Consider the following 9,839-nt stretch of genomic DNA (forward strand, 5'->3'; position numbering starts at 1 on the left):
TTAAGAGTTTTTTTTTTTTTTTTTTTACCTTCCCCCCGTCCCCATAAATGAGAGGGAGAGTTGAGCCATTGAAAGGTTTTTTATTTTTTTGTAAGTAAGAACCAAAGAAAGTTTTAATAAATGTTTCTTGTCAGTAACAATATAGTAATATTAACTATAAAGACAAATGATTTTGATAATATTTTTAGACCTTGATGAAATTATAACTAGTGTTTTCTCAAGGCTCATAAGTTTGTATTCTTATTTACATGGCCTGCTAATCTTATTAAAAAATTTAGCATTGTCATTTTTACTTTGCAATGAGCAAAGAATTGATTTGTTCTTTACATTTTGTTTATTGTAATTCCATAATTTCATTGACCTAAAGACTTTGAGTTCATCTTTTAAAACTGGTGTATGAAGTTTCAAAACAAGCATCTAATGCATGAAATTGAGTAGAATGAAACTTTTTAACTATCTCTAGGTTGGTAGTGTTGCAGTTGAATTGGTTTAGTAATTCAAAAAACAAATATCAAATGTTTAAGATTATTTCTAGTCTTGTTTGAGCATAGACCATGAGTTCACTTACTATTTGACTGACATTGAACTTTATTCCATAGACATACTAATTTATCCTGAAATGATGACCACGATGAATCGCACTCTTTTTCTTTAATTTGTCACGCAGAAATGCTTCTCAGGCACATGATTGACAAAAATCTCATGAAGATATATCTTATATGAGAAGGCAGGCAGCGTCATCACTATTTTATTTTCTTGCAACATAAAACCTACTAGTGCACATCCACCCATTCACTTTTGGTTATGTCATGGTTTAAATATCAATAGTCACTGGGTCTTTTGGTGTGCTCAATTTTCATTTGAGCATATGCTCAGTTGCTAGTGCATACTTTTCATTTTGATGCTGGAACATTGTTTTCAGGTTCCAAAGCTAACTAAACATGTCTGAATTCTTTCTATTATAGCAACAAATTATTATTAGTATTCTATGCTGTTTTAATTACTTAATGTTCATCATTGTGAAGATGAAGTAATTTTTTATCAATAAAATTTCTATTACTTATAAAAACAAATAAATTGTAAGTATTCTATGCTTCACATCCTATAAGATGGTGAAAATCTATTCTTGCAGTTGATGGACCATCTTTTTTTATTTTTTACCCTTTTTGTGACAAATTGTTACAGATTGTTAACGGCCCTGAAGTTTTGAACAAATATGTTGGTGAAACTGAAAAGAATGTTAGGGATCTATTTGCTGATGCTGAGAATGATCAAAGAGCTCGAGGTAAGGGAGATATAGCAGGTGTATTCCTAGGTTGGTCTTTTGGTGATCACTAATGCCATCATGTTCTTTTCCTTTTCAGGGGACCAAAGTGATCTGCATGTCATAATTTTTGATGAAATTGATGCTATTTGTAAGGTACATGATTCTTCAAATATTTGTTAACGTTTTTTTTTTTTCCCTGCCAGTAGATTGATAGTGACATCAATTTGTTGCTTTTGATTGATATATATATATATATATATGCGTGTATGTATAGTTAGTTAATTAGCATTTTCCTCTGACTGAATCTATTGTTCTTGAATGTCCTGGAGTGTCATTTATTTGAATATCTAAGGTGTGCGGAATCTATAGATTAACTTCCTTATGTGGTTAGAAATGCTTTGTATAGTTTCATAACTCTTTAGGTTGTCTTAATGAACAATAATGACCATTCCAAAAATTGGGACCCTGAGTCAAAGAATCAGCCTAAGTGACATAGTGCTAAGAGTTGTAGATGAGTAGGCCTTTGGACATAAAATATATTTATATATGTGTATGTATAAATTAACTTGAATCCTAGTTCCCTTCTTGACCTCTAAGCGAACATGCTATTATTAGTATGATTTTAAAAGCTACAGCACAAGAACACATTGGTAACACCTACATGGTTAGATTTCCACCTGAGGTCTGCATTGTTTAATATGTCAAAGAAACACTGTCAATTTTTAGATTTAAGGTTGTCTGGTTATGTAATCCAAGTTTTTTAGCAAATGGAAAGAGCTCAATGCATGTTCTCATTTTGCATTTGCAGTCAAGAGGTTCAACTAGAGATAGTACAGGAGTTCGTGACAGTATTGTGAACCAACTTCTTACAAAGGTTAGTTAGAGGTTCAATTGCTTTTACAATCTTGCAAATCTGAGTGTTTCTCTGCTAATAACTAAAAGACTATTTACTTTTCAGATTGATGGTGTGGAGTCTTTAAATAATGTCTTGCTTATTGGAATGACCAACAGAAAAGATTTACTTGATGAAGCCCTTTTAAGGTCTGTTTCTCTCCCTCTTCTGTGTTGCGTAACTGTCCATGCAACCTTAAATTGTTTTATGTCATGAAAAGCATGGATAGCAACTCCTAGTTAACATTGATGTACGTAGGTTGTAGCAACTACTAGTCAACATTGGACTCTAAATCGAAGTCCAATAAATTTTATTTATTTATTCCTGCCAATGAGCTCTAGTTCAAACTGCACTTCCTTGGAAAATGCGAGGTGGAGGGTGAGATCATGGATTCAAAACCTGTTGGGTGCATGTGTAATTACCAATAAAATTCATTTATTAATTTGTTTATTCTTGATTTATAGACCAGGACGCTTGGAGGTTCAAATTGAGATAAGCCTTCCTGATGAGAATGGTCGCTTACAGATTCTTCAAATTCATACAAACAAGATGAAAGAGAGTTCTTTTCTTGCTCCTGATGTGAACCTTCAAGAGCTTGGTATGTCCATTAGTGGGATATGCTTATGGTATCTACTTATTCATCTATTATATGGCTGAAGTGACTGTTAAATGGGGACACGATTATATCTAAATTATATTTGCCGCCAGGTTTTGATTGGAGTTGTGTGTGTCTATACATACATACATACATACATACATATATATATATATATATAAATTTATAATATATTGAGAACATAATCTATACTAGAACATTCTCTAAGCTGGCTTGGATGGTCAAACTCATGAAAAGGTATTGCAGTTGTATGGATCTTAGAAAATTAAAGTGCCAAATGATTTATAATTCAATTTAATCTAACATCTCCCTTACACCTAGCCCCAAAAAACCACACCCTTAATGATTTTATATGTTACAACCAACTGTTAAGTGGTGAAACGAAAGGATGAGGATAGGTGGGGGTGCTGTTTAATGTGTCCAAAATTGATCACTTTGAAAAAGTTACAGTGATTCTTAAATTGTTTCTTACTTTACTATACAAACACTTTTGACCATGTGTTGAACATTTAAATTGTTGCAATGTTTTGGACTCTAGGAATGATAGATGAAGGTCTTGGTTGATTCAGATATCTATTTTTGTGAATGCAGCTGCTCGTACGAAAAACTATAGCGGTGCCGAACTTGAAGGTGTTGTAAAAAGTGCAGTATCTTATGCTTTGAATAGACAACTAAGTCTTGATGATCTCACCAAGCCAGTGGATGAAGAGAGTATAAAAGTTACCATGGATGATTTTTTGAATGCACTCCACGAAATAATTCCTGCATTTGGAGCCTCCACTGATGACCTTGAGCGGTGCAGGTATAGTTTTGAGCAATTTGAAAATGCTTTTAGCTTTCAGATTTTATTTATTTATTTATTTATTTTTAACTCACATCACATTGTCATGCTCGAGATAAGTCTTCCTTTTGAGATTTTAATAATTTTGACTTAAATCCCTTTATTGTGGAATAGTTTATGGTGCATTGCATAGCATATATGACTAATTTGTTTACTATGTGAGAAATTTGGTATAATGATATTGTTGGCTGTCCAAAAAATTGGGTAACAAATGGTATTCTGTTTCTGCTGGAAGCTTGATACTATTTACTAACGTGATTTGTAGACTGAATGGCATGGTGGACTGTGGTGAGCGAAATAAGCACATTTATCAAAGAGCTATGCTACTTGTGGAGCAAGTTAAAGTGAGTAAAGGAAGTCCGCTTGTTACTTGTCTTCTGGAAGGCCCCAGTGGCAGGTATGCATGGTTTCTCTAATTTAATTGACTTTGTTAATTGCATCTTTTTTGAATCTTACCCTTTTTGGACAGTGGTAAAACCGCACTAGCAGCTACTGTTGGCATTGACAGTGATTTTCCATATGTCAAGATAGTAAGCTCCTTGCCCTATATTTTGGATATTCTATCTTGTTACTTTCAAGGAATTTTTGCAGTCTCTTCTACTGTCCCTTGCGTTTATACCTATTTCTAATTTTTGCCATTTTTTGGGTAGGTCTCAGCAGAATCAATGATTGGTCTTCACGAAAGCACTAAGTGTGCACAGATTGTCAAGGTTTGTCAAATGCAAAGGCCCGTTTGGAAGCAGTTTTTAAATTATAGTTTGTAGTATTTAAGTACTGAAAACTGTGGGGTCCAAAAAAGAAAGTGTTTGGTAACATTATTTTGCAAGGAGTTTTTAATCAGTCTTCACTTTAGAGGATTTAAGTGCTGAATTTTGAGAACACCGCGGGCAGTTTTAGTTTTGAGCAACAGTTTTCAAAGTTAGTATTATTAAGATAATAAATTTTTTTCTTACGTATTCCTCTCTCTCTCTCTCTTTCTCTCTCCCTCTGTTTCTGTCTGTCTCTGTCTCTGTCTCTGTCTCTCTCTCTCACATGCACACACCGTAGAACTCTCAGAGATGGCGGTGGAGCACCATCCCAAGCGTTGCTGTGGCGTCGGATCTGGGTATCCAAATCTTGCTCCTCCCTCTCTCTGTTTGTCTCTCTTGCTCCTCCCTCTCTCTGTTTGTCTCTCTTGTTCCTCCCTCTGTGTGTTTGCATTGGATCTCAGTTGAGAACTGAGACTGGGTTGTGATAAATTTTTATTAGATGAATATTAATACCAGTTTAAGTGAAAATCTCATGCCAAACAGACCAAGTTTTGTTTTGGTTGAGAAAGCATGTATTGAAACACAACTTTGCAAAACCCTTTGAAAACTGAAAACTGAAAACTGGTTTCACTTACCAAACAGGCCCTAAGACTTTGATTGGTTGCATTTTAAAAGATTTTTTTTCCTCCTTTATGGGATAGAACCAGTTCCTAGTCTAAATTGAGATTTGATTTATCTAAGACAAGTTTATACTACACTTGCAGAGTTATCAATTATTTACTGTCTATTTACACTAGAAAGATATATACTTTTTAATGTTTTTCTTTGGTTTATGTGATTGGGAGGAAATTCTGAAGCCTTATTTATAATGATATTCTTTAATAGGTGTTTGAGGATGCATACAAGTCACCACTGAGCATCATCGTCCTCGATGACATTGAAAGGTAAATCCACTGATGTGAATCGAATGAAGCTGTACTACTTTTCTCCAGAACAACACCCCACCCCTCTCCCGGTGCACGTTTTTCATCTATTAATGTTAATGAACAAGTGCCTTAGATGATTTTACTATAATTGTTGATGCAGGTTATTGGAGTATGTTGCCATTGGGCCGCGTTTTTCAAATATAATCTCTCAGACACTATTGGTCCTACTCAAGCGGCTTCCTCCAAAGGTTTTTCGTTGTCCTGTCTTTATTGGCTGGACTGGTTTTATAATTTCCTATTATATTATTATCAGTGAATTTCATGAAGAATAATTCTTTATTCAAATTGTATAATTGTAAGGGGTGGATATATTTTTTTTTAGGAAAAGTTAACGAATGCTCTATAGGCATTGGTTTAGGAAACATTTATAAATACTTTTAATGGGAAAAGAAAAAGTACTTAATTTTTTTGACAGCTTTTTTTATTTTTCATAAAAGTGTTATCAAAATTTTCCTAAATTGGTCCATTAACAAATGTCCTAAGGGCACCCGTTAACTAGACCCTTCATTTATACCTGAATTGAGTGTAATTCATAGGATTCCATTCACCTTTTCAAGATATGTCAGGTATGATAAGATACACTAAATCTGGAAGTGAATATTGATAAATTGATGGGAAAATAAATGACATAAGATGTTCGGCATTGGGTGGTTCACCATCTGTTGAGGTAAATATTTGATATAGCAGCACTTATGAAATAAAACTTTTCACTAGGAAATTTTTTCTACTTGATTAAACTTCCCAAAAGACTACTTTCACTGAAAATCTCCAATTTTTGAACAGGGAGAAACAACTTTCAACCAATTGAGTCCTTGATGTTTTTTACCAATTCACAATCCTGTAACCACCCTCCTTCCCTGTGATGTGAATGCAGTACCTTTTTGGGTCACATCATATATTTCTCTACCTGTCATTTGTACCACAATCTTAAAATCATGTAATGCCCTGTGCTGGAGTGTGGGAGCTATCCAAAATAATTAAATAATGTGATTTCTTATGCAAAATTTTTCAATGAGCACGACACAATGACAGCAATATAGGTACACGTTAAAATGCTTCTATTCTGGTCAGTGAAATTCTCTGCATGATGTAACTGTTTTACTTTTTTTTTCTTTTTTTTTCTTTTTTCTTTTTTTTTTTAAATAGATTGAAAGAATTAGTGGAAGTTTAATATTCCCTCTATGCCAATTTGAATGTCAAAGACCTATCAAAATTCAAAACAAAAAACCAATTTGAATGTCTAAGTTTGACATGTCACATATTTAATGAGGAAGAAAGAGCATGCCACTCTAGCCAAAATGCCAAAAGTATTGATTGTTTTTTGAATTAGTAAGGGGTAATATGGGAAGGTTTAGGTATAAATGCTTGGCTTTTTATTTCTTTTTTTAGTAAGTGTGCACTCATTTTGGGACGTTAAGGAAAACAAGACACTCAACATCTCATGGAGGGAGTATGTAATTTCTTTTGGAAAAAATGGTGGCTTTATCTCAAGTTAAATATTTAAACTTTGTAAGATGTGAGGCTGATGATCTCTATCTCAACTGACACCTCCTCTCCTCATAAGAGCAAGTAAGGTGATTAATCCTGTACTAAGGGCAGCTTAATCTACTGGGCACCTACTCCTCACAAAGCAGAGGTCACTAGTTCGAATCACCTATTTCCCCCTCCCCTTTAGGGAAAATAACATGTCAGAAAAATTATGCAAAATTGAAATGAAGGTTAATATTATTATTATTTTTACACCTCAAGTTCAAAATATTTTGGTTGATGTATCATGTATGATTTGGATCATAGGCAGTATGGAAATTCCCTCTCTATGACCAACTGTAGTGCATGTGTTATGCATGTTGGTAGTTACCAAACCTATAGAACTAGATATAAATTGTTCACAAAGATGTCAATGGTTTCAAAGTGGTAGCAATTGTGAAATCCACTTTTAAAATTGTTATTTTTTCTTTCTGAACTGTGGTCATGCTATCTTTCCAGTGACATATTGAATATGTAGTCTCCACTCTTCAAACCCTCTTAGACACACAACTTCATTGAGTCTTACCCAGCATGAATGAGGAAAAAAAAAACACTGAATTCATTGTAGATTACAAATTTTGAAAGTGTAGCTAAGATCTGGGATCTCCTCCCCCATAACAGAGTGAAGGATGAGCACAGGTTCTATCCCTTATATACTCTTTTTTGGGGGCTACATATATGCATAAATTCATAATGCTATTTGATGTACTGGTGGAAGCTGGTCTGGTCAATTGTTTGGGATTATTCAGCCCCATACTGTCACCACCACTGGCTGTGCAAAGAGCATTCATCAACAGCCTTATGTGTGATATTTTCTGATATCTTTGGGACATGGTTTTCCTTTAGTAGTTATGTGATATCTGACTTGATGAATGGTAATTTTCTGACCTTCCTGAAGTTCTCATTACTAGTTCATTTTGTGTGCTTTGTTGTCAGGGGAAAAAACTTATGGTCATAGGGACAACAAGTGAAGTGGGCTTCTTAGATTCTATTGGTTTTTGTGATAATTTCTCTGTCACATACAATGTTCCTACATTGAAGACAAGTGATGCAAAGAAGGTAAAATATTTTTTGTTGTGGTTCTGTACTTCTGTTCTTGTCCCAGAAATATGAGTAATTGTGGTATTCTTGTTTTTCTGGTTAGTATCAATTCCCATCAATGCTAGTAAATTAAACAAAAGGAGCTAGAGAATAGTGTCATTGTGGTTTATGTAATTGCTTTAAGAGCCTGACATTTACTGATTTTTGCCTAGTAGTTGTGCACTTGCTAAATTGGACACAAGGATGGATGGTGTGGTAATAGTACACTTCTTAGGCTGAAATGGTCAAATTACCCTTTGTATATTCTGGCCTATATGTTTTGAAGTATTAAATATAATTTAGGAAATGCTGCATGGATTATCATGAATGCAGGGCTGGAATTGAAAATTTTGCATATCATATTTTAAACTTTTAAGTGGGAATAATTTAGCCTTCTTTTCTTTTTCTTTTTTTATTTTAGAAATATTATTGGCTGGGGTCGGCAATAATGCTGAAATGCTTATGCATTGTGCAAGGAAAATGGAGTATATGATTCACCCCAAAAATAAAAGTGGAGTATATGCCTAATGATACATCTAAAAATGGTGCTGATGAGTTGTTTTATGGTTTAACTATGATAAGGCAGTCTGTGTCCATTAATAAATGGGTGTGTTTATTTCACTTTCATTGCGGTAGTGAAAGAAAGCTGCGGTTTAGGGTATGTTTGTAAATTCACTCAGAAATTTCGAGATCTGTATGTAAGGCTTTTACAATTGGAGGTTGGTAAGAACTGATTCATAATTTACAATGCTGGGAAACTAGGGAGTTGCTTCCAGTAAAAATTCCAATAATTTCACTGCTAAACAGATGTTTGGACTGATCAAGTGGTTTGTGGATGTCATTATTTCGATTCTTTCCTTGCTTGGTAGTCTTTTGGAGTCTGGATGAATGTTACGACCCTCAAGTTCATTTCATTACATATATTTCATGAATGCTGAAAGGAAATTTATATTATAACAAACATTTAGCTTCAAAGTTCAATGTATTTTAATCTACTCTTCTTCATCTCAGGTGCTAGAACAGCTGAATGTTTTTGCTAATGAAGACATCGATACAGCTGCAGAGTCTCTGAATGATGTAAGCTTATACTTGAACAGTCTTTTGTAATATTCCTTGGGTCATTTTAATTTATATTTTTACAACACACGTCTCTCATAAACTCTGCCTTTACCAACCAAAGAATGAATTAAGAGAAACAAAAAAGAAAATTTTCCCATCTCATGAAATCATAATACTTTACCTGGAAACTTTACAGTAACTAGTTTAATCCATCATTTGTGCTTGTACTTGTTTACCTGAAGTTGACTTGTGTAAGTCATGACAGAACCATACTAACTGAACAGTAAATATTCTGAACCTTGGATATTGTCAACTGTCTTTTCTTTTGCATGGTTTATTACTGAAGAAATTAGTAGTATGGAAAGGAACTTATTATTATGATCACTCACTTCTTGCTTCTTACTTCTGTTCAATTTCTCCTCATAGATGCCTATCAAGAAGCTCTATATGTTGATTGAGATGGCAGCCCAAGGTGAACATGGTGGAGATTCTGAGGCAATATACTCTGGCAAAGAGAAGATTAAGATCTCTCACTTTTATGATTGCCTTCAAGATATTGTCCGATACTAGTTTCTTCACAATTAGTTCCATACAGATACTACGAAGCAGAAAATTGTTCTCTCTTATTATTTCTATGTGGTGATATTTTGTATTATTTTCTTCTTGTGAGTTGTGGTTTTCTCTAGCTTTTAGGCCTTGAAAACAGAATTTTGTAAATTTCTGCAATGTATGAGAAATTGAGAACAGAGAGGACGATTTGAGAAACTATTGTTTACTTTATTTTGTAGAATTTCCATATTTTCAGTGATTGCCTTTTCTTTA

General features: G+C 34.0%; 1 protein-coding gene across 1 annotated transcript; it reads left to right on the top strand.

The window, feature by feature from the left end:
• Positions 1 to 1,185: 1,185 nt before the first annotated feature.
• LOC112035641 (vesicle-fusing ATPase) lies at positions 1,186 to 9,839 on the top strand (the record flags this gene model as incomplete). The annotated part of the gene is made up of 14 exons (XM_065776583.1): positions 1,186 to 1,285; positions 1,365 to 1,420; positions 2,076 to 2,141; positions 2,226 to 2,308; positions 2,624 to 2,757; positions 3,367 to 3,577; positions 3,882 to 4,013; positions 4,086 to 4,146; positions 4,267 to 4,326; positions 5,251 to 5,309; positions 5,452 to 5,539; positions 7,815 to 7,937; positions 8,970 to 9,035; positions 9,444 to 9,839. Coding segments are annotated over 14 exons (1,383 nt in total), but the record flags the coding sequence as incomplete, so codon positions are not given.

The sequence above is a fragment of the Quercus suber genome, unplaced genomic scaffold (genome assembly GCF_002906115.3).
Source record: "Quercus suber isolate HL8 unplaced genomic scaffold, Cork oak 2.0 scaffold_137, whole genome shotgun sequence".
NCBI lineage: Eukaryota > Viridiplantae > Streptophyta > Magnoliopsida > Fagales > Fagaceae > Quercus > Quercus suber.